Source organism: Dermacentor variabilis, chromosome 3 (genome assembly GCF_050947875.1).
Source record: "Dermacentor variabilis isolate Ectoservices chromosome 3, ASM5094787v1, whole genome shotgun sequence".
NCBI classification, from domain to species: Eukaryota; Metazoa; Arthropoda; class Arachnida; order Ixodida; family Ixodidae; genus Dermacentor; species Dermacentor variabilis.
The window spans coordinates 29,794,237-29,820,332 of record NC_134570.1 but is presented as its reverse complement, the minus strand read 5'-3'; the positions used below and the strand labels follow the sequence as shown (position 1 = coordinate 29,820,332).

Here is a 26,096-nt window from a genome sequence, read left to right as displayed (position 1 = left end):
CCAAGGATCAAAACAACAACGTTGTTTTATTTGGCGCCTTCGTTAAAATCATGTATAACCAACTCGCCCAACAGCTCGTGCTCAATGTCGTAGTCGTCATTCCATCGTAGCCGTTCCAGCGTTGTCATTTTGCCACAGTTATTCCGATGTTTCCAGTTATTCCAGTTATTCCAATGTCACTGCTTCGTCGCAGTGCAGTCGTCGCGATTCCTTCGTACTCATGATCGTAGGAACGATTCGCAGTCATGCACGATCGAGCGCCACGAGTTCATGTTGAGCGAAGCGGTTTTTAGTGAAAATATGGCGAGCTTGCTCGTATGCTCTGTACTCGGGATCGGTCGCTAAACAAGAACCGCGTTCTTCGCAAACACCAATGTAAGCTTCGCTTAAACGAATTTCTACAGTGCTTGGTATCCGCATATTTTTTTACTAGTATTAATGTTCGTTCTTTTTGTTCAAGTTTTATGACGTTTACATTAGATCTTAAATTTCCTTTCTAGCTACCTCTTCCTACTTCCCGTTGTTGTTGTTGTTGTTGTTGTTGTTTTTTGTGCACGGCTTGTGTTTATGCGATGTATCTATTCGCGAGAGTATACCTCTGCAGTGTACCACTTCGGGACCACTTTCTTGTACGTTATGCTGCACGCATTCACTGAACTTTGCATTTACGCGAAATAAGCTCGCATCGAAGCTGATCCCCGTGCGGCGCGCCGCGCAGGACGCTGGCCAACTACCTGTCGTGGCGGTTCGTGATGGCGTACATGCCGTACCTGGACGTGCACTTCCGGCGGCTGTACCTGGACTTCCGGAGGCGAGTGCCGCGCCCCCACGAGGAGCGCACCTACCTCTCGCGCTGGAAGGAGTGCGTGCGCCTGCTCAGCGACAGCTTCAGCATGCCCCTGGCGGCGCTGTTCGTGCGGCAGGACTTCGCCTCGTCGGCCACCGACAACCAGGTGCGACGTCGACCGGTCGCGGCCGTCACGCGTGTGCGAGCCTTCTTTCCACCGGCCAACCGGTCCGGCCCCCATAGTTTGGACTTCGCTGTCGACATCTACGGCGACATAAGGCTATATGAAGGAAAAAACCAGTCACAAAACACAAAAGACAAGAAGAAAGGTTCACACCACTACTGCTGGTGTGAGCTATATATATATATATATATATATATATATATATATATACGGCGACATAAGGCTATATCTTTCCCGAAGGTTCATGCGCAGGTGAGAGAGAGAGATGGAAGACAGGAAAGACAGGGAGGATATAACCAGACGCATGTCTGGTTTGCTACCCTGCACTGGGGGAAGGGGTATGGAAAGAGAGAGAGAGAGAGAGAGAGAGAGAGAGAGAGAGAGACAGAGAGAGAGAGAGAGAGAGAGAGAGAGAGGGGGGGGGGGCACAATTTCTCGCAGATTTGAAGGTTCGCACCGAGTCTACACACGGTTACCAGCACCGTTCGACTTGCGATATTTCAACAACGCTTTCGTGGCTTTCTGTGCCATCGATGCGTACGGCCATGGTCCAAGGACCTTCATTAATGCGCAGGTGGATTTGTTAAATACGAAGCTCCAGGCATTATGCAGCTTCTTTTTTTTTTGTAGTTTAATGTTTACCGGGTGCATTTTAAACACTCTCTGCGCAGGTAGGATTGCTGATTGACGAGATCAAGAATGCCTACGTGGAAACCTTTCCGAGGCAGAGTTTCCTCGATGAAAAGACTAAGGAACTCTGTCGTGAGAAGGTGAGTGCTTTTGCGATAGTGTGTTTCTTTTTTTTTCTCGATAAGATAGCATTACGCAGGACAGTTTTGCCGGTCTTAGGTGGTGTCGAAATCTACGCTCCAGCGACGACTTTCTTAGGATGACAGAACCAGACCTTGAGAAAGGCTATGCTTTTGCTGGCGGCATACGCCAGAAGCGGTTCAGGAGCCGAAAAACGCCATATACCCTAGGTTTTAGAAACTTTAAAGTCAAAATTCCGGCGCGTCGTTCTCAGAGACAGCGTAATCAAAGGGCTCGGTGGTACGTTCCTTTTTACCAGTGTGCGATATGTGGCCTCGCAAGAGTTGCAGTAAATGTTACTGTAAGTTAAGCGTCTTAAGTTACAGTAAGAGTTAAAGTAAATGTGTTGTTTAGTCCATGTGTTGTCCGTGGAGAACTGCCCTTAGTCAGTGGTGCGCAATAACCACTGTGATAGAGAGGTGTAAATGATTCATCATAAGTTGTCAGAATGAGCATATCCTAAGGAGGACGTGAGGAGTAGTTATCGGTATGCTGTCAGCAGATAATGGTCGTAACGTGTTGGTAGGCAGCTAGGATCAGTTAATTATATGGTCCTAATAGTTCACAGATGACCACGGGAAGGGGAGCAAGTACATGTGGATTTGGTGGACAGTCATTCAATGGCAGGACGCCGTAATGCTGTCGCATTAGAGTCGCTCTTTATGTCTACGATAACAGCAGAGCACGCTGTGGATGTGAATGCAACAGAGATTATTATTATTATTATCATTATTATTATTATTATTATTATTATTATTATTATTATTATTATTATTATTATTATTATTATTATTATTATTATTATTATTATTATTATTATTATTATTATTATTATTATTATTATTATTATTATTATTAATTCATGTGAACAAACTTTTCAGTTCAGCAATCTTATCATGTTTTTTGTGCGCAGGTAGCCGCTATGGGACAAAAAGTGGGCTTCCCGAAGTTCATCTTGGATCCGGTTGAACTGGACAAAGAATACCATGACGTGAGCATCGTTTTGGTTTGCTTTCATTTTGTTTTTAATGAAGAGAAGTTGGAAGGTAGGTCTCGTTTGCCTTAAATATCTTGCTTCGTTAAAAGTGTGTTGTCTCATTTGTGTCAAAGCAACAGATGCACTGAAATCCGTCGTTCTCAATACTCAACAGAATCGTTAGAGCGCATTCACCGGAGAACATCTCAACGTCCGTGTGGGTTTGTATATATATATATATATATATATATATATATATATATATATATATATATATATATATATATATATATATATATATATATATATATATATATATATATATATACACGAAGGCAGTATACATGCCATAATTCGCGGCAAAGCAGCCTTATAGGAGGTGCGTTACGGCAAAACTGATTCGTTCTATAGACATGGTGTCTGGGTCAATTTTACGCTCTCGCAAGTTCCATGCTCCAAAAACTTTCCCCGAGAGGCAACTGCATGAAGGGTCACTGTCGGGCCAACCCTTTTCCCGGGTAACGTCATTGTGGCCCAAAACTGGGTTATATATACACACCGGCTCTCCTTCGTGCGCTGCTATGGCGTTTACGCTCGACTGTACGTTTCTCTTCAGTGGAGCGACGGTTTGCGCCCCATCGCACGAAAGTGCATGAAGGTAACTCTCTTTTTCTTTTTTTTTTCCTTTCACAGCTTGAAATAGACGACGATCACTTTCTCGTGAACATTCTCAAGGTACGACGCTTTGAGTTTGCCAGAGATTTCTCCAAGATTACGAAGCCTGTCGATAAGGAAAAGTAAGTTGCTGGTCGTTCTCTTAGTCTCGCTGTGTCATTAAGAGAGAGAGAGAGAAATAGAATACAGGAAAAGCAGGGAGGTTAACCAGATGCACGCCTGTTTTGCGACCCTGCACTGGGGCAAGGGTGTATGGGGACGAAGAGAGAGGTTTCCGTGATTCAATGCCGCCGCGTGTCTAAGGATTCCGTGCCTTCGCATATTTACGCTGCTAAATATACCGTGATTTTTATTTTTCTAGTTAGAACAGATCTTTATGAAAGAAATGTGTGGGAGATAGCGCTGGTCGGCCTTCGCAGGTCAATTTGTGAAAGTTGCGGGAATTATCCTCACGATAAATCACAATGTCTAGGTGGCCAATAAAGCTTTGGGCTCACGTTGAAATTGCGAAATGGAAGCTGTGCAGCAGTGAAGCCAAATTCTAATGTTAGCACCACTTTCGAGATATCCACCCTCAAGCTGCGCTATGAAATACATCGGCATTACAAATAACAGTTTATTAAAAGTATATACCTCTAGAAGTTGGTGATAATATCAGTTGCGAAACCAGTGAATATTAAGGAGGTTTTCAACAGTATAGATATCTCTTAAGTGGTCAAATCTTGGGATTTCTACTAAGCAGACGTGACTTCACTATTTATCGGCTACAGTGGCCTGAAGAGAATAATATAAAACAATAATTAGTAAATGTATATTTATCTACCTACCTGGACATTGCGATTTCTCATGCAGGTAGTTTGCGCCTCTTCTAGAAGTCCACGTGAATATATGGAACAGCGCTATATTTGGCAAGCGAACTAAAAAGAAAATGTTCGAACAATATAAGATGGTATAGAAAATTTATAGCTCATAATTAGCATGGTAACTTGTGTTGGAGAGAATTCTCGCTACGGCTATATATTCGCTGGCACTTTTCTTTTTCACTGTGACAGGGAGTGGGCGACAAATCCCCTGATCGTAAACGCGTTCTATGACATCCGAGGCAACTACGCTAGTGAGTATACAGACATCTTTTGTCACCTCCTTCTATTTAGAGTGACTTGACAGTAGAACAGGACTGCGCTCGATACGTATATCGCTGCAATTAGTAAAGCAGAAACGATTATACTAATGGTAACTAGTATTTGTGATGCACCCCGTGGTTTTCTTCTGCTGCTTCTTGGGTGAAAGATTTCACGTTACATAAGTACGATAACTTCGAATGTGCAAAAAAGAGTACTTCTGCACGCTATAATTCGGTCTTTTTAAAAGACCGAATTATAGCGTGCAGACTTTATGAATTAAAGAAATATTTGTAGCCAATGCGACTCGTTCCGATCAATGAATCTTAGTAGTTTGAAGTTTAACTCTCATGTTTCACATTTTGTCAAGCGTACTGCAGTGTTAATTATATCGCCTTCTTCCTGCTACTTACCTCCGCACTTTCGTCACTGCAGTTTACCCAGCCGGGATCTTGCGTTCCCCCATGCTCATTCTCGACAGGCCACAGTGAGTGAGATTCCTTCGCATTCATTCCCGAAGTGCTATTCGGGGACCAGACTCGACAACTTCGTGCATGAGTTTTGTTTGCCATTATCTGACCGCCTTCGCCAGTAACATCATGCCCAACATCGCCATTGGCGGTTTGTGTTTGTAGCGATCTGACAAGCCGTAGCCAGTAACGATTCACGACGATCGTTACGGTTAATCCTGATGACCCTATCGTATTGGTTATCACGGAAGTTCTCAAGAACTTTTTGTGAGTAGGAGCCCCGGATTCTGACTGCTGTCAAATTTCGCCATGTATTGCTGTTTGAGGCAATGATAGAGGGCGTAGCCACTTTGCTGGCCTATGAGAGCTGACAAGGCGGCGGTATTGACAACGCAGCGGAATCTGACGGTGTCAACGATACAGCAACATTGCTATAAGTTTCAATTTATTTTTAGATCCAATCACTATAATGACCGGGAAGAACATACTATAATGACCGAGTGCCTCGGTTCTTCCCATTCTCGGTTCTGGCTTATTGTGTTTATCGTGTATTATGTTTTCTCGGATATTCAAAATATTTTCTCGCATGTTCAAATTACAATCCGACGCTATCAAGGCTGTGAGTTGTGTGTAAGTTGGACTTTATGAATTTTCTGACACATATTGCTTTCAGAAATTCAGTTAGTTCAGTAACGCCTCTGCGCCACGCGGAGAGCCTGCGTGATTGCCGTTCAGGGTTTGGGTACTGGCTAGTTGGTATTCCATTGTTTCAGAAATATCACTTACAGCGCTTACGTAGGCAGGGATAAAAAGAACGACGCTTGTCTTCGTCGTTCTTTTGGTCCCTGTCTATGTACGCGCTGTAAGTGATGTCGTTCAGGATTATTTTTTTCTGACGGACATCGCCGCCGCCAACGGACGCCGGCATCGGATTTTCGTGCTACCCGGGCCCTTTAACGCTATCGCGTGAAAATAAAGTGAATGCATTCCTTCACGGCGAGTTTGCTTGCCAAGGCTTGCTACGTTACATACAATGTTCCCTCCCATTTCATTACCTTCCTCCATGCTCGAATAGATTTGTCTGCCAGTTGCCTGCACTTAACATCACATAATACACGTGACCTGTGCTGCGTTGCCTCCGAGATTACAAAGGCGCAGTGCGTGCTCGTAAATACCCAAGAAAGTGGATGGAGGTACAGACGTCGCCGTAGCTCAGTCGGCAGAGCGTAGCACGCGTCACGCAGAGGTTCTGGGTTCGGCTCCCACCGGCGGCAAAGTTCTAAGTTTGCCGTAAATTTAACCTTCATGTTTGAATAACTATGCACTTCAAGAACAATGAAAAAACAGTTAATTTCCCTAGTGCGCTTCTTGGCTTTATCCAAGTCCATTGTTGGCTTCCATGCGAAAGGCCCTGCAATGAAGCGCAATAAAGCTCTTGCGTGATTTTCTTTCTTTTTCTTCTTTTTTGTTCAATGCCTGGCGACGACAGCAACGTGTTCATCAGAATTTGAAAAATGCAAGGAGACGGGAATACAGTTATTACCACTGTTTCAATAGAATTAACTTTCTTGGGCCCACAAGATTGTAGTGCATAACTGTATCATTAGAGTCTCCTATCACTTTGTAGATACCTGAACTTTGGCACCATAGGCGTCGTCATTGGACACGAGATTACCCACGGCTTTGCCGGTTTCGGTGAGTACAAAGCTTACTTTGCGCATAATTTCTTTTATGAAACTGCCTGTCATCCCACAGTAAGAACCTCTTCACACCAGGGACACCAGAAGTGCTAACGTATGCTCTTCTAAAAAGCACGTTGAAGTTACAATGCAGTTGTCACACTATTACCACCTTGGTATAACTGCAGTTGGTAACGATATAGTATGTAACATTACTGACTAAACAAGTTAATTACTGCTAATAATGGGTCTCAGCTACCAAGAGCAGAGAAAGAGACAGACCGACAGACAGAGGAAAGGGGAAAGGCAGGGAGGTTAACCAGAGGGGAAGATCCGGTTTGCTACCCTACGCTGGGGAGAGAGGGGATGGGGAGGCAAAGTGATAATAAAGTAGAGATAAAGAAAGAAAGGAGCATAAGCATACAATCACAGAGAGCAAACGCAGTTAGCGCCACCGGATACAAAGTTTATAGCATATATAGAGCGCCTCTATCGGACCAGCTTTGGCATATTCCAGAGTGGTTTCGATGAATGTGTTATAGGCTAGAACATTTGCATCCGGCAGTGCTAACCGCATTTGTGATTGGTAACTGAGACCGCTTAGCAACTGTGGCTACTTTGTTTAGTCAGTAATGTTACAAACTCCATCGTTACAAACTGCAGTTATACCAAGGTGTAAGTAGTGTGACAACTGGATAGTAACTACAACGACAAATTTCCGAAGAGTTATATACACGAATGAGTTGTCGGCAGTTTTTATCTCTTGCGCCGTTTTCCAACTGTTTCGTGTGCGGTAATGTGATCACGAATAAAGGAAAATGTAGGGAGGTTGGCCACATCGCCCGCCCGGCTTGATACCCTGGACTGATTGACAGAAATAAACGGACAAAAATAGAGAAAACAAAGGGAGAGAGAAAAAGAGCACTAGCTGCGCCCGCACGTGGAGATACACACCGCATCCAGGAACTGTCGCACAAGCCTGTTGACAGTAACGCGGCCGTTTCTGCGCGAGCGACTCGCACCGTTATTGTCAAAGGATACTTGCCTCGCAAGAAGGCAAACTGCTCGCACCAATGCGCGTCAATGGCCCTGCCAATGTCAATACGCGTATAGTTCACGAAGTCACGGCAGAAGAAAACAACACGCACAAGTATAAACATGTCCGCAGAGGTGTGCGAATATTCAGGATTTCGAGTAAGAGTCGAATAGCACTTGCTATTTGAGTCAAGAATTCACAATTTGAAATTGTCGAATATTCGTTTCATTCGAATACTATACAATGGGACAACGAAGCTTTTTTTGTTTTGTAGAATACGGGGGGGGGGGGGGGCATGCTTATGAGAGCGGAGTCTCTTCGAATGATTATTATGAAACGATGTGCGACGCTGTCATATGGCACCTAACTCCTTCAACGGTCACTGAACTCTACTGTGTGCATTCGGTGACGTGCTGTTTCTCTATTTCGTTTGTCATTGTCATAACGCACAAGATACGACCCATTTTCCTTTGTTTCTCGCTTACAAGTTTGTCCGTTGAGTGTAAGTCTAGTCGGATACTGGCATTAGATGTATCAAATGACGCAAATAAGCCTTTTGTTCGAAACGCTGCAGAGCATTTATACTTCACTTTGTTTAGAAATTGCAAATACTCGGTATTCAATCCGATATTTGGAGGTAGCTTTTCCTCGAGTATTCGCATCCGATTAGATTTGAATTTTTCTCTACTCGAACATCCCTACAGTTCTGGGTGATGGGAAGGTGCATATGTAGCTTGCCTTGAAAATTTCGCGTCCTTCAAGACGGAAATTCACAAATCGCAAGAAGACTTAGCTTGGCGCGTCTCCACGTTGATAGCTATACAGCAGAGAGAGTACTTGGATCGCAACTTACTAAATAGGTAACCTACCTCGACTTAATCACTGTGCTGATATGTGTTAGTTACAACATCAATATAGCTGAGTAGAACTTGTTGCTGGGCGAGTTGGTTGGGATCTAATGAATACATTGTTGCGCCAAAAAAAAATGAAAATAAAGGCTTGGGAAGGAAGAGTTGAATCTGTCGTTTCGTACTCTTCCTTTCCAAGTCATTATTTTCCTCTTTTGGCGCAACAATGTATTCATTAACATCGATATATTTCGCCACAGAATTGGATTGAGGACGTACTTATGCTTCGTGCACAACACGGTATTTCTGCAAAATGGGTATGACTTAGAACGCTAAAGTGAACGACTACGTAGTTATTTAGTGAATCTATTGTTAGTTACCTAAGGTAACAGTACGATTTGTCGTTCAAGTTGTGTCCGCTCCTTCAAATTATCCATATGTGTCAGAATTGCGCTATCTGTCACGAGTAATCTTCAGTCATAGTGTTTCCGCTAAATAAGATTGCCCAGTAGGTGCATTTTTCTCACAGGGTACTTGTTTTCTCAATCTAAAATTGTTTCACTTCTCATAGTGAATAATGTGTGAAATAAATTGTACAAAAAGAAAATCTCAACGCAGGCAAGAAATTTGACAAGCATGGGAATTTCACCAACTGGTGGCCTGACGATGCGCTGGAGCACCTTCGGCAACGTGCAAACTGCTTCGTCGAACAGTTCTCACAGTTTCCTCTTTGGAACTCCGGTCTTTTCGTGAGCCTCATTCTACACAATACTGCGCGATTGTCGTTTGCTAACTTGCATACCACATATTTTATTATTATAACTTTTTTTTTGCGTCGAGCCTGCTACGAGTGGTAAAAGTTTCTTAACGTGCCACTTTAGATTGACTGTTGTTATATCTCACTAGCACATTAGTGATATCAGTGGCATCTGAGCTGCAGCAAACCTACAGCGGGTAAAAAAGACTTGTCAAAAGCGTCACAACTAGTCAATCAGGCAGCTGACTATACTCGACCCGTCTTGTCGATAGCACGGTACTTCTTTCTGAAGCTTTCCGGACTTTGCTGACTGTGGCTATATAAATATATATATATATATATATATATCCTTCTGTGCTGCTACTACAGATGAGCCGGTTAACCGCTCGCTTCTTTAGGAACTTACGCAATGAAATAACAAACAACACCTAAATGTCCTGTCTGCTAGAAATCAAGCGCATATTTTCTTTATTGATGCGAAAGCGTCAAATGGCCCCTTGATCGAAATAGCCGGCGTCTGCAGTCTGTAGCAGCGAAACGGCAGCTAAAGTCCCATTGGCTGGAACGCGCCTCGACAGATCAGTGCGGGGGAAAGGGAACACCTGCTGCGTCATTAACGCGCCAGGTGTGGCGTGAGGGTCCCGTGTGTCACTTGGGTCACTTGGGGGGTGTCTCGGCAGGCGCGTAAGCTGCAAAACGTGGTGCAGAAGAGGAATTCTCTTATAAGTAACAGCTTCAATTAGATTCCGACAGTTGCACTGGATTTGCGTAATTGTTTACCTCCAATTCAGCGTACCTTTTCTCAACTCCACGTTCAAATGTTTACCCAGGTGAACGGTAACACGACGCTCGAAGAGAACATCTGTGACTCGACGGCCGTGAAGCAAGCCTATTACGTGAGTCGTTACAGTTACTCTATCAGTGAGCAGGAGCAGCTGCGCGCTTTAGCCTTCCGGCATGCCTGTTCAGCTATGTGACGCGAAGCCACGTTTACTCGTCATAGATGCGAGGGTGTCAACGTGTTATAACCTCCGTCATTTGCTTTGATGCGAAAACTAGCACTGAATGACGCCGGAGCAGCGGCTGTAGAAGATGTGTAATTGCAACGCCAGTCGGTTCATATATGGCGATGGCGCAGAGTGTTACAATTGTCTCTGCATATAGAGCTTCTCCGTTCTGGTTACAGTGCTGTCACGAGACAGGTGCATGCGTTCTTGGTAGCCTAACTTCCATAAGATACATTATGCGTCTGAGACATCTGGAATTGTAAAGCAAAAGGTCAGGCGTCGGGGACGCCTAAATTTATTCGTTGTACAGGCTAATTCGTTGCATAGAGGTCTTAGTTGTAGAGGTGTTCACAATATATATGGAAGATAGAAATTCAGCCGGGACATAATCAATCATTCGCAATACAGGGCATTACGCTGTCGAAGCGTTCGTCGTGGAGACGTTCGACTGTACCCCAAAACAAAAGACGTTGACGTCAGAAGCGCCGTTAGCGGCACCTTGTGCTGATTTGTTCAACCACAAGGCGTGAGAAAAGTTTTTTTGTTTGTTTGAGCATTTCACGCCCTTTTCATCGAATGAAACACAAATATAGAAAAAGAAACTTTCAAAAATTGATGTTGCCGATGCCCCTACACCAGTAACAGAGTCACAAATAGCCCATCATTTCAATAATAGTTTTCTTCGTTCTTGTTATACTAAACGCCACCCGATGGCGCTAACAGTGGTGTTTCTTTGACATTCAGCTTTATTATAGTATGAATTCGTTTATGGACAACGTGTATAACTCCTATATTACGTAACTTCGCAAAAGACATGGAGCTATGCATCGATACACTTGGCAAGCAAACTTATTTTATGTGACTTGGAAAGCTCAGGGACGTGCAAGATTCCTAGCTTTTTCTATTTCTTTTTCAGGCGTACAAGAGCTGGGCTGCGAAGCATGGGCAAGAGCCGCGATTGCCGGGCCTGGGTCTGACCAATGAACAAGTATTCTTTGTTCAATATGCCCAGGTTTGTACACGAAATTTGAATTCGGTGTGGCTGCTTGCAGGTAGATTTGCTAACTTTTAGCACACTTACCTTATAAGCGTGTCTAGAATTGATACTAACGTCCACTATGACAGAGTACGCGATCACCGAAAAACAGAACGACTAACAGAAAACGATTAGTCGACCAATTAGTCGTTACTAAATCGCCGGCATGAGATTGTTGACGATATTATGGTGGACTTGAATAAATTCTATGAATATTTTCTCGTTGTGAACAATACTGAGTTTGAAGCCTTTTTGTGGAATCGGCAGGTGTGTTTTCATCGTTGCGAGTTGGTTTTCTTGCTTGAATTAGGCGCGTGCGTCATAAATTGAGTCAGATAAGTTAACCAAATTCGCGAGCGCGCCTTGATACTCTGCTCTGGCAAAGGGGTTCAGGGAACGAAAAAGAGAAAGGGAAAAAGGATATCTTTTTCTCGATATTATTCTGTGACCTAGATTTTTATTTTTAAAGGAGAAATGAATTCAAGGGAAAATTTTATGGAAATCAATTGCAGCCTTTGTTTTGTAATTGTTGTTATAACTAAATGCATGAAAAAAAAAATAGACCGAAACGTAGCTAACTATCTAAGTACGCTATTATTGTGACGTACCGATAGCTACCTGCGCTCACGTCACGGGCGACTTTGCACTCTCAATTATCTCAATTATCTGTCACCCGCCGCGGTGGCTGAGCGGATATTGTGCTTCCCTGCTAAGCACGAGGTCGCGGGATCGAATCCCGGTCGCGGCAGCCGCATTTCGATGGGGGCGAGATGCGAAAAAACGCGCTTGTCTCTCGTGCCTTGGCGCACGTTCCCGCAGCGGTCAAAATTAATCGGGCGTCCCCCACTATACGGCGCGCCTCATAATCGAATCGTGGTTTTGACACGTAAAACCTTAGATTTCAATTCGCTTCTCTACCTCGTGTATCTTACAAACTTGGGATTTCGTGCCTACTGTGACGCGTTCGCGTACGCTCCGCGCAGTGCGAGTCTTCTGTTAGATATATAGTTCCAAAGTGAGCGAAGTCCACCTATAGTGCTATAACGAAATGCGTTTCCGATGGCGAGATCGAATCTCCGCCTCACAGCGGAGCAGATCATTTCTCTAACGACGGTCGGCCACTATCGCAAGCGTGATTCTTCGCATGAGTGCCAGTTTCTCGCATTCTTCCCTCGTGACCGCTAGCGCTTTGAGACGCCATTTTAGGCTGCAATGTCTTTGGTATCGGCCGGCGCATTTTGACTGGACGATGACACCTCGAAAGCGGGTGAAGTAAGCCTATATGAAGCTATCGCTCTAAATTGAAAAAGAAGAAAAGACACATCCATGGATGAACAGTTCTTGTGCTTCAGGGGTTGGCGATCGCTTGCAAGCGGGCCAAGACGCGTCTAAGGGACAGGTTTCTCTGGGAAGTGTTGCGTGGCTCAGACTTTGAAAAACAATACTCTCATGCAGACTAGTATAACGGCGTAATAAGAGAACAAAAAAATTATGTTTGTGAGGATTTCGGAAAATTGTAACTTGTAAAAAAAAGTGCCAAGTCCCCTTGAGCGGAAACAGAAGAAAGTGTGAATGCAAGTCGAACTCCGAAGTTGCTTGTGTCTTACGGGCTTCGAAGCATGAGGCTAAAAGCAGATTAGCCAGCGTTAGGACTGGGAAAGAAGGTTATGCTGGCAAAGTTGTTGACATTGACTTATTTCGCTTGTTTTAGCGTTTTAGTAGAACACTAACGAAACACACTATAGATCAGTTTACAGTAATAAAGCATTCATTAAAAGCATTCATAATTTTCATTAATTTCGCGGTAAGAGTCTGAATACCAGAAGACAAAACGAAGGCCAATCTTCCTTCTTTTTTATATATATAGTGCCGAAACATCATTGCCGGTACGTAAGCGTGACGTCATGGATTTGAAATTATTTTTTCGCATTTAGGGCGTTGTAGCGCCGTAAATGTTCTCTAAATTTTGCCAAGTTCAGTCTTTGGCTCACTTAAGACACAATGAAGTTCCTTTTTCTGATAAAAAGTTAACTAGGCCTAAGCAGACGTCGTCAAAATGACGTCATGGCGAGGAGCTTGTGCGGGATACTCGAGGCGGCGTCGCAACTGGTCTTTTGTTCTTGCGTCTTTTCTGGCTTTCCAAGCCTTGTCTCAGCGTGAAAGTTGTTTATTTCCGTATTACAAATGAGTAAATTACTGATACAGGTCAAATTAGTTTTCTCTTTGGCAATCATATCGACAGCCGGCCCAAACCTATGATTTCTTAATCAATATAGCCCACGTAGCAAACGCGAAGTCTTGAGGGCGACATTTCACCTAAACTGAGTCTCAAGAACAGCACTAAACTTGCTTCGACTGACGAAATATTCTTTCAAGGCCCCGTTTACATTTGCGTGTGGGAAATAAGATGATGATGATGATGATGCTTGATTTAAATATGACGGCTCATCGTCCTACTAAGGTAATAGTGAGGGAAAATTAGGAGATGTTGACAGTGCCAGCTATACCAAGGAATGCTCCCTCGCACGATTACACCGTGCGGAGAATGCCCGATTCCTCGGCAAAGGCGCACAGCACTCGCTGGACACTGTCGGCTACCGCCGAGGGAGGGATCCACTCCCCGAAGCTGCTGGTCACTTGCGCCCGGTTCAAAAGCCGTATCTGAGAAATAGCCACTGCGGCTTTCTTTTCTAGTGACCGCTTAAGGTAGCCGTATAGAGTCGCGCCGCTTTTCTCTAAGAGGTTCAAGTCGAGGTGTAAGGGCTGCACTCCTTTTCTCTAGAATCCTGGCTGGGTGCGGCCCTTACACGAATCAGGCCCATGACAGCAGCCAGAGGGTCACACTATTTTCGCAACGCAACTGTACCAGAGGGTAAGAGAGGCGCAAATGACAAAACGCTGGAGTAAGTAAACGACCTCAGATGCCCGCCCATCGTCCCCGACCAGCGCTGACCCAAACAGGGCTCCTTTCTCTAGAGACGAAATGCCACCGATCTGACTGGAAACACTGTAAACACGGCCGAGACGACACGCCACACAAAGGAATAATGGCGAGGCGGCGCCGGCCTGAGCGGCGTTGACGTAAAAGCAGCTAGCGTCATCTAGCGGCAAAGGAACTAACTTCACTTTCCCTCGGAACGTTTTTAATTTTTTTTTCCCCACAATTTTGCCCTCCAAAGCAGGAGTGCGGCCCTTAATTACACGCGTATATGCGGTATTTGAATACAGGGTTGAAAATATTTGGGAGCGAAATGTATCCGCTGATGCCTATTCTCTCCTTTTTTTCGCTTTCCCTTTCTGCATGTCTGTACCGCCGGCAAACGCAGATCTGGTGCGAAGTCGTGAGTGATGAAGGCTACAAGAAGTACGAGACTGAAACGCACAGTCCTGGCAAGTACAGGTCTGTATTCCAGAGAACCGTCATACAGCCACGTCACATCAACAGTGGTCGTAAAGAGGGAGGCTCAGCCGTAATATGGAGGCGTAATATTTCGACAAGGGCGCTTGTCTGTGTCAGCTCCCCTTGTCGAAACGTTGGGTCTCTCGCTTTTCTGCCACTGCTGATCACTTCCTCTCCGTGTTCCTGTGTCTTCTTTCTCTTGCTCATAGTTAACAATACAGTACAGTCACCGTTATACTTAACCGGAACGCCCATTAAGCGTCTTTTTGTTTCTCCTGCGACGGATGCTGGGCATTTCTGGTTGAGGTTACTTGAATGTAATAGCTTAATACGTTTTATTTCAAAGCATGCGATGCCTGCTCCTTATAACCCGTGCTTTCTTAAGTTAAACCGCTATAGATGTGTCTTCATTGTTCGGGTTAAGTCTGGCGGCGGCTGTATACGTTTCTGGGACATGGAATCCGCGCTGTCGTTGCGCACGCACAAGCCATCTACAGAAACGTGTAGTTAATCAAGACTCGCTCACCTTCGCATCGAGTATGCTGTAATCAACTTTAAACTGTCAGTGAACGTAATTGGACATTGGATGTCATAATTTTAATCACTTGCAGATACTCAACAAAAATAGCCGCGTGACCATCACTAGAATTCTATCTGACGAGTAAAAAAATATTACCTATCATAGGCGTAGTTCCAGCCAATGGCACACTAATCAAACAATAGTTTCTTATAGTGCGACATATATTTGAAGCTTTCGAATTGGACGAGGATAACCCTCGATTCCCGAAGCCAATTCCTAAAGTATGTTCTTTTTTTTATTATTCAGACTTATCGGTCATTGTTTCATACGACAGGTCGTGTCAATAACAGCATAGAAATAGCCGAAAACTGAAGAAATCACACTTGAATAGAATTTTGATAAAGCCGCCGTGCACTCCACGTTGTTGCAGGTCCAACGGTGCCTTGCAGAACTTCGACGAATTCGCGAAGGCTTTTCATTGCCCGCTCGGGAGCTACATGAACCCGGAGAAGAAATGCTCGCTCTGGGACTGAAGGCGCTCTCCCTCCTAACTAGGCCCAGGAGACCGCACGACGTCTCTCAGTCTCCCCTCCCCCTTCTCCTCCAACACTGGAACCGAAAACCTCAAAGCGCACCATATACGTACGTGCCCAGTGCGTGTGTGGAGACGCTTTTGTTTTTGTTGTTTCATTTTGCTTTGTCTTCCTTCAAGTGACGTCTCCTCGAGTTTGTGACGTCGAACGGTGACGTCGCACCTTCTGGCTGTGACGTCGCGCCGACAGTACCGTCACCGTGCCGATGCCGCCGGCGGGACAACGTCTACAAGTGCCCTACGATGCACATCCCTACTTGTAGTGAGATGAACGTGGACCAAAGCTCGTTACTTTCTGTGCCGCCCGGGGTAGGAAAAAAGAAAGGTCCTATCTCGTTAGCTTTGTTGGGCCTTACAAGCTGTATGACGTTACTCCGTGTCATTTCAGAGCATTTACCAGGGTTCTTCACCTGTACCAGTTGCGGAACAGCTTCCAGGCTCTATATTTCAGAAACCGGCAAGCCGATGAGCTCACAACAGCGGCGAGTCTGGGAAAGCTACATGCATACGATATTCACTGTGAACAAAGAGAAAGAAAGAAGCGCGCAACGATGAAACCTGTGATTAACACAGAATGGTTCTTAACTACGAGTTTGCGAAATTTGGCATCTGGAGTGCTGGCTGTTAGGAAATTTTAGCCAACAGAAAACGACGAGAATTAAGAAAGGTAAAAACAATTTCAAAAGCGATATGAAACGGCAATACACTATCAAAACAAGTCACAATGGTGCCTGCTTAATTGAGTCTATTCATGTGGGGCGAACGTTAGCTCAGTGCAATTTGTCAAGTAGTGTAAAAGAATTTAGCATTGTAGTTTCGAAACTGGTACGCTTAAAGAACTCAGTGTCGTCCTGTGCTGCGGTCACCTGTTTTTCATAGCACCTGGTGCCACGTGTTTTAATCTATGGTTGTCATGTTGATAAGCGTGCCGACAAAGCTATAGTTTTGGCTTCACGCGAGCGTTGTTCCAGCACAGAAAAAAAAAGAGATCGAAACTTTCTTACTAGGAACTATCGTGGTGCGAAGCATTATATAGTGGCTCATTATTGCGCGTTTGCGAGTTGAGCGTTCTTGCTTCTATTGTTCCGTTAGATTAAGGTAGCGCTGCCTATCCCTGGCCGTTCTGGCGCATGAGGTGCAAGCAACGCTCAGCTTCTTCGGTCGAGGCGCGTTGTCAGTCCGAGAGCAGGAGCAGCTGTGGAGAGTGGAGAGTGGTGTCCAATCATTGCACCAATGAGGGCGCTCCTCCGAGGGCGCGCCTCTAACGCGTAAAGGAGGCGGCGCTTGTTGCGGCTGACGTGGCCTTCGTGCTCAGAGGACCGACAAATTATCGTATAGTCTAATCTTAGATGAACTGTTACTACATATATGGCACAGATTGGCTATTTTGAAACTCCTAGTTTTGCTTATCACTTCACACTCCTCGCAAAACGAAACAATTCAGTTTTATTTTAAATTTCTGTAAAAACCGCTGCATATATCCATATAAAGACATTATTAAAGGGACCCTCACCAGGCCCCGTAGCAATTTCGGTTATACGCTGGAAGTTGTTACATGTCCTCTAGGGAGCCTTCTGCCGCAAGAATTTTTCAAATCGTCTCCATTAATAGCCGAGATAGAAATATTTCAGTGCCGCGAACCCATGATTTCATGTGGCGAGCTCCACTGCATAGCGATACTCTCTCTCCCCTCGCCCTGTCTAGCCTCCGCAAGCGAAATTCCTTCTCTGCGTTCACTCATGCCGGACCTCGAGAATCGCGTGACACATACGTAACAGGCTCCGCCTTCAGTCTCTTTCTTCCTTTTTTTTGGCGATGCGCACATCCGCTGGTGGCGTTGCGCGCGAGCTGTTATGGTTTCGCGCAGCGCACGATTTTGCCCGCTGTGCGCAAGGACACATGATTAGCGGTATAATTCAGTGCTACACGAACACTAAGGCAGAACAAGCGGGTCGATGAGCATGATCACGCGTTGGAACACGGTAAAAATGGCATAGTTGCGGTACCTGCGCACGTGACCGCACGACCGCGGGAACAAGCAGACGAAGCGGAAGTGCATCTCTCTTGCTTCGGTGCGAAGTAAAACAAAAAACACGCAGACATTCCGTTTGTGTGTTTTATTATTTCTCTAAACTTCAATTCGTCAATTCAAGCAACAGATAACACAAACAACAGATGTGGCCTTGAATAATTTTCGAAGTCACGTGTCAGCACGAGCGACGCCACGCTGCGGACACGAGTACGTATAGGCGCAGGTACACGAGTACGTCATCCTCCGGCTTGGAGTGTGGCGGCCGCGAGGAGAAGGAAAAACGGCGTTCGATATTTCAAATCTTTCCGTGGCGCGTAGCGATGTAATACTTTGCAGACACGATCGTTAGCGCATGCCCTGCGCTTGTCAGCGCAATATGGCCAGACCTGGTGAGGGGCCCTTTAAGTCTGGTTTAGGATTATAGCATCATTTTGCGGATTTGTGAGCGGGAATTTTTTTTAAGGTGAACCAAACAATTTAAGATGTCCTTGCTGAGAGCTTCCTATGTAATGCTTGGCATTAAGAAAAAAGAAAGAAAGGGAGGAACGTGAACCACGCACTCATTGTTCGCCAGCACCTATGACCCAGACTGTATCAATGCACTGATTAGCGCGACTGCGTGCGCATTTCAGTGCTTCATCGTTGTTCCCATGTGTGGTTCTCAAACAGATGTAAGATGTTGACACTGGCTTGCACCACAAGCATTGTACTTTCCGGAAAGGTGTTTTCAGACAGATGGGGCCTGTTTTAGTGCACAAGCAGTGTTGCTGAGTGACAGGCGTGAAAGAGAGATATGAACGCACTAACGAAAGCCTGAAATCGGGTCCGATTGGACTTATTCATTGGTGGTGTCCAAAGTGCATCGATCCGGGGGCGTACCGGCTCACTCGCGCAATGATGCATCCCATTGCGAGTAGATAGATAATAAATTGAGGAGAGGCCACGAGAGCTGTGACTCATGGCAGTACCCCAAACCGCACAAGTTTTCTGAGCAAAAGATAAAAAAATGAACGGAACACAACAGAAGGAAACAATATTTCGTCAAAACCTAAGCACTCGTCCTCGAATAAAAAAAGTTCAGTGTGTGCTTCTACGCACAGTGGTCACACTATCCAAATAAATTCTTAGCTTTGCGGCGAGCGTGTGGGACAGCTTGAATTTCTCGTGATTTCCTAGGTTAGAAAGATTTTTTGCAGTAGGCTTACATCATGTCCAGAAGCCGTGAACAGGAACTCGCATTGTATGAAGCGCTTTTGAACTTCGTGAATACTTCGTCATAGCTTCGCAGATGAGTGTCGGATAGGCCTTGACTTTTGCACATTGCACTCGTCACTATTCGGCCTCAGGTAGGCGTAACGCCCTATTAACCAATAGGAATACATCACAAAATTCGTTACACTGCATTAAATTCTTGCCACAAAATATGTGGACGGGTCATGAGGGAACTCCCAGACAACCGTTGGCGCTTGCCACACACCAAAGCAGCAATATACGGAAAATCACCAGTGGCACACACTGTCGTGTTGCATGGACACCACCTACAGCAGTTCACAGCAGCGTTCAAGGAGGGAGCTAGGTCAAAGATACTAGTAACTTAATTCGTAGTTACTTCTCGCGAAACCGAGCCGTAGGTCAAACTATATTGCCTCTGGCCTTTTAAATGTAGAAGGCTAAGTGGATAAATTGAGAAGTAGCGGGAAGCGTTGCAGGCACCAGTTAGAGCGCTGACTGCCGCCAGAGTTGTAAGAGAGAGGCCAGACTTCTGGAGGCTCTGCATTGATTTACGGGCAGTTAAGTACCCAATGGTCTGTTCCTCTCGTACTGCTCACAAGATCTGCCACATGTGAGTGATCACGTAATATAAGCAGTGCCTCTCAGTGATTAATAGGCTATTAGTCCGTAAATATTCCCATGCACGACGAAGCCTCGGCCAGCATGCACCGTCGTCAAGCACGCGTAAATGGTAAATTCACTGAAACTCTTATAAGGAAACCTAGATTCAACAGGCATTCTTTTTAAATGAACACAAGCACTCCTTGAGCTGATCCAGCTGTCCGGACAGCGTGTGACTTCTCAGTGTACAGGTTAATATTTCAGAAAGAAATGTTCAAGGGGTCGCTTTTACAATTTCCCTGTGAAATTGCCCTGTGATTACGACATGTAATCTTCTTGGCCGTTCTGTCGTGGTCAGAAAACACAGCCTTTTTGCATAGCATCTCGTTGTTGGGTAGATGAGGTTCCTGCGCGGGAGCTTTACAGTCACTGTACCGTCATAGCATGGAGTTGGCAGACACGCTGTGAAAGTTTCATCAATTTAATTTCGTATTAGTCCCGGCCTAGGGTACGATTGTTTTTCGTTATCTTATTTGCAGGTTCCTAACCCTTTGGCGCCAGTATAGAATGCAAAACTGCCCAATATTTACAAACAAACTGCTCCCGGGTAGACAGGTGACTGCTATTCGAGATGCTTACTCCAGAACTGTCCCCGTCAGTATCTTGACCAACGGAGAGCGAACAAAAAAAACCTCATCCTGGAGCCTTTGTTCTGCAGTTAAACCTTCGTCGGGGCAGCACGTTGCCCTGGCTAAACGAGTCTCCTTCTTTATACGTTGGCTCCAGAGAAGAGGCTACAGAATGAGGCATCCCTGACAAAGGCGAAACCCTTACGGAGACGTTGGCAGCAAACTAATGGTTCTATAGAGTGATGCTTCCCCTGACGAAAGCAAGTCCCCTTGTCGAAACGCCGGCAGCAGACTAGAGGCTCCAGGCTGGTGCTTTCCATATTCGCACACTACTGATCAGTTTCATGTTCCTGTGACAACATTGCCTCGTTCGGAAGACAGTGTCCTGGTAGTCCTCCAGGGACTTTACTCATATTACGCTCATCATATGCGAAAAGCGGCAGCCGATAGCGGTTGGCTCAGGGCTAAATAGAACTTGCCGCTCTGGGATAATTTAGCCTGTTCGTTCAGTTGACACAAAGCGCCGTGCTCGACAAGAGGAGGAACCGCAGCGCGAGCTACCTCACGCTGTCTAGTTTTGCATCACTTTGTTTTCATCCTAACTCTCACGCCTGTGCACTAGCAAGATCCGTGCACCATCACAACGCAGTTCGTGCCCAAGAAAAAAGTGTTCCAAGTTGTTGTCCGTTGTGTTATCGTTGAAAAATCGCGCCATGTTAAAGAAAAAGAAAACCCATCACAAAACGCCCCATACGGATATATCGTCGTTTCCAGCTATGTCTCTCAAGATGTCACGTTTGTTACCTGACAGTGTATAGTCTGTTCGATAAAAGGCTTACCCTTTATCTCTCCTTATTATTTTATTTTTACATGCATCTATATCTGACTTCAGTGTCACTTTAAGCAGCGCTTTTCATGGCTGATTAAAGTGAGCGTAGCCCGAACACACACAGCTTCCTCACGTAAGACGACTCAGGAGAGGCATGCACCGGCTGATGAGATCACGGGGCGCTCTGCAACTATACAGTCAACGCGAACGAAACCGTTATTGAGCGGTGACACGAGGAATGGGTGCAGAAATAGTGTGTCCAGAGTGCGGTGGCCTCTCGTCGCTCAATAAAGTATTGCCCTAAACAAGACTGTCGGTGTGTGTGTCTGCTTTTTCTTTCCCTTTTTTGTTTAGAGCGCAGCTGCTAGGCGCTCGTTCCTGCGGCGAGTGTCGGCGTCGGCCTCGGCGTGACCGAGCGAACGAACACAGCGAAAGATGAAAGCGAACGCGGAGTGCAGCGGTGGAGATGAAAGACGCGAGTAGGAAAGCGGAGAGGAGGATGCAGCGCTGCCAGGAGGGGGAAACCGGAGGAGGGTATGGCGAGAAGGGCGAGGTGGATAGTGGAGTGCCGGCACGGCCAGGCATGCGGCCAGCGCGGAAACAAAGCGCTGGCGTGGGCTTCGGACCCACTGCGCATGCGCTACTTCGACTGCGGGGCCACCGCCGCTAGAGAATGCGAGCCACGTGTTCTCGTGTTCACGCTTCCTTTCTCAACAGTAAGTGACGCAACCGGTGAAAATGCTTCGTCTGCCGATGCTGCTAAGCGAGCTGCCCGAGCAGAGGCTTAGCACCGCCGCCGAGGGCATCTTGTCCTTCAGAATCAAATTCTTTGCCGTAATATAGCGCGAATTCACAACACCTAAGCTGCTGCGCTCGAAATTCGCATTTAGGGAGTGTCGTAATCGTCGGTAATATTTTCTTTTTTTTTTTTTTTCGTCTCATCGAGAATCGGTACATTGGACGTCTCGTTTCAAAATACCAGTTTTGTATGTACTTTCATAATAAAGGAATTTCTAGAGGGAAACCTGACGCCTTGCGACGACTGAAGAAAGAACAAAGAAGAAACATATCAGGTTGGACCAATTGGAAGTACATTTTTACTCGCCGATACCGGAGTTGCGCCCGTTAAGAAGTTGTAACATGTGCCAAAATTAGAGCTCTTGGTCAGTAGCTAGAAATGGCTAATTATGGGAACCAATGAGTGCTTAGTGGACGCACGCGAATTACTCTTTAGTCTTGTGATTCCATCGCATTCGGTTGAATCCGGGGAAGCATCAAGCGGGAAGCGTTTGTTGACAACAAAATTACAGTCAAAATCTATAGTAGGGTTTATCGCTGTTATATTTTGCTATATGCCCGCACGTTTACCGATGTTGGGATCTGCTTATCGTGGCACGCCAGCCAGAACGGAACGAGACATCCAGAATGCCCTTTTCGAAGTTCGCACTGCACGCAGGAAATGCCCAGTGCATCCAGCGAAGTACGTGAAAGCATCGCTGCGAGCAGGCCTAGTTGGAACTGATTCAGTGTGAAACTTTGCACTGCACAAACAGGGATGAAGTCTTTGTGTATCTTTCTTTGTCCCCGCTTGTCCGATATTTCCGATTATTAGGAACATTTTGCGGCTTCTTTCGTGTTATGGAAGTCTATCGGCGGCTGTACTTATCGGCATAAAAGGTCGAATTTCAATGAAAAAATTTCTATATAAGGAAGCAAATTGACAATTTTCTCGACTTCGTTATGTTGAGGTTTAGCTGTACATACAATGTTGAGCATGCAGTTGACGTCTGCGCTAATGTTGTACTACGCGAGTCATTCCATCGACTTAGTGGTGCCAACAGGTGCACGGAAAGGATAAAGTACACATTGCGTAGGAGCAGACTCGGCTTTCAGTTTCGTAATTATCAGGAGCAGTTCAATTTACATTTATTATTCTTTGGTATCATGCATTCAACATACAGCACATGATTTGTTTCAATAAAGAACAAGTACAGAACAAGCATCCAATCCACATCATGGCGCTCCCGGCCCGCGTACGTTTCCTGGTAAAGGTTGCTGTTTGCAAGCTGCCACGGCGACGGAAGCTTACGACGTGGAGAGTGACGTCACTAGCCTTTCATGTATAAAAGAAGCCTGGCAACTGATTTCATTGTTGTTACAGCAACACTATGGGTAGGCAACGCATAGTTAGGACTCCCGAGGAGCAGCGTGAATACGAGGAGCGGCAAAGGGAAAAAGAAACGGCAATCTAACCAGCCGCGGCGTGCTGCCAAGATTACCATTACTCCCATTACTATCATCACTCTAAATTACCATTGCTATTATTACCCTAAAGCAATAAAGCATTGCGTATTCTCCTCTGCATTTGTGTAGTGGTGGTTCTCATCAGCTTCGCTGGACATCCCCCTTCGCAGGACCGGGATGGCGAGTCAATTTTGTTTAGTCGTTTTTTTTTTCCTGATTTATTTACGCTACCGGCGGTTCGGCAGCGTGCGAGCCAGTGACGGATGATGGGATTACAGAAGCTGGCCGCTGCAACGCATGCGCAAATATCAGAACATCGTGGTTACAAGGCGAAGATCCGGGACACCGCTTGCCATTTGCGAGCCCTGCTGAGCGCATTGTGGACTGGTATTTACGTGTTAGCAGTGGGAGCATGTGGTTGACGACGTCGCATGGAATACGTGCCCCACTTGGCCGGAATCCTGAAAAAACTGCACGGATTCCACCGCAGGACCGCGCAACTTAACGAGGCGTGTTTCGAAACTTCGCGTGAGCTGCTTACAAGGACGTCGAAGACAGCGTCGCCCAGCTGCTCCAGAGTCGGCCTTTGCGGTTGCCGAGGGCTTGGGACTTTTATTACTCTGCCGTAGCCTCACGTGGGCTCTTGTTCAGCAGTGTTTGCACGCTATTCAAGCTCCTGGAATATATGCAACGCCGGGCGTGCGTTTCAGCCCTTCGGACGGGTGCTCCGATATGTCCACGCCTTTGGCCAACGGCTTCCCGCCCACCAGCTTCCCACCCACCAGCGGGACGTGCATAAGTCGTCCATGCCTCTCACTTGTTTCTGTGCTCGGATTCCAGCCGTCGGTGACGCCCGCACCGTTAACTGTAAACAAGGAACTTTGAACGAAGAACTGCGTCCATGGCAATTAACCGAGGACCAATGAAACTGCCGTCTCGGCGAGTTTCGCCAGCGCTCAACCAAAAACATACAAGGTGAGCCCCAAGCTGGCGATGCCTGTGGGGCCCGCGTTTAAGGGCTTTAATGGCGCGCGCTAAGTTATTGGCGAAATTTGAATATTAAGCTTAGTTGCGGTGTCTACTTTAGCCACGTCTGTGTCACCTGGCGTACCCTCCAGGTAAACTGGAATTGCTTCACGAGCGCCGATATCTACCCTGGTGTCGGTAGGCCATGCATTTGAAAAAAAAAAAATCGAGCCTGCTGTCACGGCAACTGTTTTGTTGATGTGCGAGGGCGAGACGCCATCGCGTTTGTCGTTTGCTATGCGTTCAACGAGCGCGCGATTTTCCCGGCAGACGCAAGAGGAAACGCGCACCAAATGTGTTTGCTGTTTAAATCTGTTTAGTTCTAACAGCTGCCATTTTCAGCCCCTTTCTTGTAATGACAATTTTTTATGTGTTTAGTTATGCGGCTATTATTTCGTTTCGGCCGGATATTAATAGGCAGAGAAATGTGCTTTATTTCGGATTTTTATTGGCAACTATTGCACAGAAAGATACGCAATACACAAAACATCATTGCAAAACTCAGTATTTTGTATGTACAGAACAAACTGCACATTCCCTAGGCGCGTAAGTACGAAACAAGGCTTCTTACAATTCCTGAATAACAAAAGCCATGTTCTTTTGCTTTGCGTGTATCGATCCTACAAATGAAAATAGTTTGTCGCAAGCTACTTACGATTACTTAGGCAAAAAATATCTGTAAGCAAGACCGGTTGAAAGGCTGAATACAGCACATTCCGCGTGTATACCCTGACACAGACGAGACTGCGATCCCGAGGTGGTGGTGCTGGGCTGGTGGTGCTGTCGTCTGAGAGAGAGAGAGAGAGAGAGAGAGAGAGAGAGAGAGAGAAATGACAACCATTCCACGCTGTGAAAATGAAATGGCAGCGAAAGCCGACGAGAGTCAAAGCTGTCAAACGAAAAGCAAAGTGCTTTCGCTGCCGTTCCATCTTCACAGGATGGAATGGTTGTCATTTATTGCGTTGCGAGTCTGGCGTAATTGCTCGTTCGGAGGTGTCCGGGCTCGCGATTGTCGTTTTGTTCAGCATCGCGGGAAAATTCTTCGTGGGTAGTCGTTTCGCGCCGGCGCCGTTTACATTCTCGTTGTTGTTCCCTCCGGCGCTCCTCGTACGCATGTTGTTCTTCGGGTGTACGAACTATACGTGTCCGCCCCATCGATAACGCGGCTATATTTAGCGCCGATAGCTCTCCTGCTTACATATTGCAGTAACCTTGACGTCACGCTATCGCGTTCGCGGCGACCGTTCTAATCTGCTCTGCATTTTGACATCTGTGCCGCCGCGCTGCACCCGCAAGGGTTTGTTATAAATCGCCAAGTCCGTTTCTGTTGCCGGACGCCGACAAAAACTACGGAAGGTTAGTCATATACAACTTCACTGTAAAAGAAAATGGAGGTAAATAAGCTCTGTCTGCGAGCATTTTCTGCTCTAGAAGAATTTGTGGGGCACAGGGGGTACAAAAATTCGCGTGGGCACTGGAGCCCACGCGAAGATACGAAAGTGCTTACGTCGGCGCTAAGCGCCGACGTAAGCACCTTCGTACGCACTGCCCGGCAGTACAACTTGCTGCGACGGTTAATTCGCTCCTTCTCGGCAAAATCTGCTC

The 26,096-nt window shown here is 46.0% G+C and overlaps 1 protein-coding gene across 1 annotated transcript in view; it reads left to right on the top strand.

Moving 5' to 3' along the window:
- LOC142575349 (neprilysin-1-like) overlaps positions 1-21,531 on the top strand; it is an 83,669-nt gene extending 62,138 nt beyond the window's left edge. The window contains exons 10-21 of the mRNA XM_075684633.1: positions 719-953; positions 1,643-1,741; positions 2,695-2,772; positions 3,451-3,554; positions 4,485-4,546; positions 4,989-5,040; positions 6,651-6,718; positions 9,205-9,335; positions 10,174-10,239; positions 11,267-11,362; positions 14,713-14,786; positions 15,737-21,531. Of these exons, the coding sequence (XP_075540748.1) occupies positions 719-953; positions 1,643-1,741; positions 2,695-2,772; positions 3,451-3,554; positions 4,485-4,546; positions 4,989-5,040; positions 6,651-6,718; positions 9,205-9,335; positions 10,174-10,239; positions 11,267-11,362; positions 14,713-14,786; positions 15,737-15,839 (1,168 nt within the window). The 3' untranslated portion in view covers positions 15,840-21,531. The remainder of the gene's footprint in view (positions 1-718; positions 954-1,642; positions 1,742-2,694; positions 2,773-3,450; positions 3,555-4,484; positions 4,547-4,988; positions 5,041-6,650; positions 6,719-9,204; positions 9,336-10,173; positions 10,240-11,266; positions 11,363-14,712; positions 14,787-15,736) is intronic.
- Positions 21,532-26,096: the final 4,565 nt, after the last annotated feature.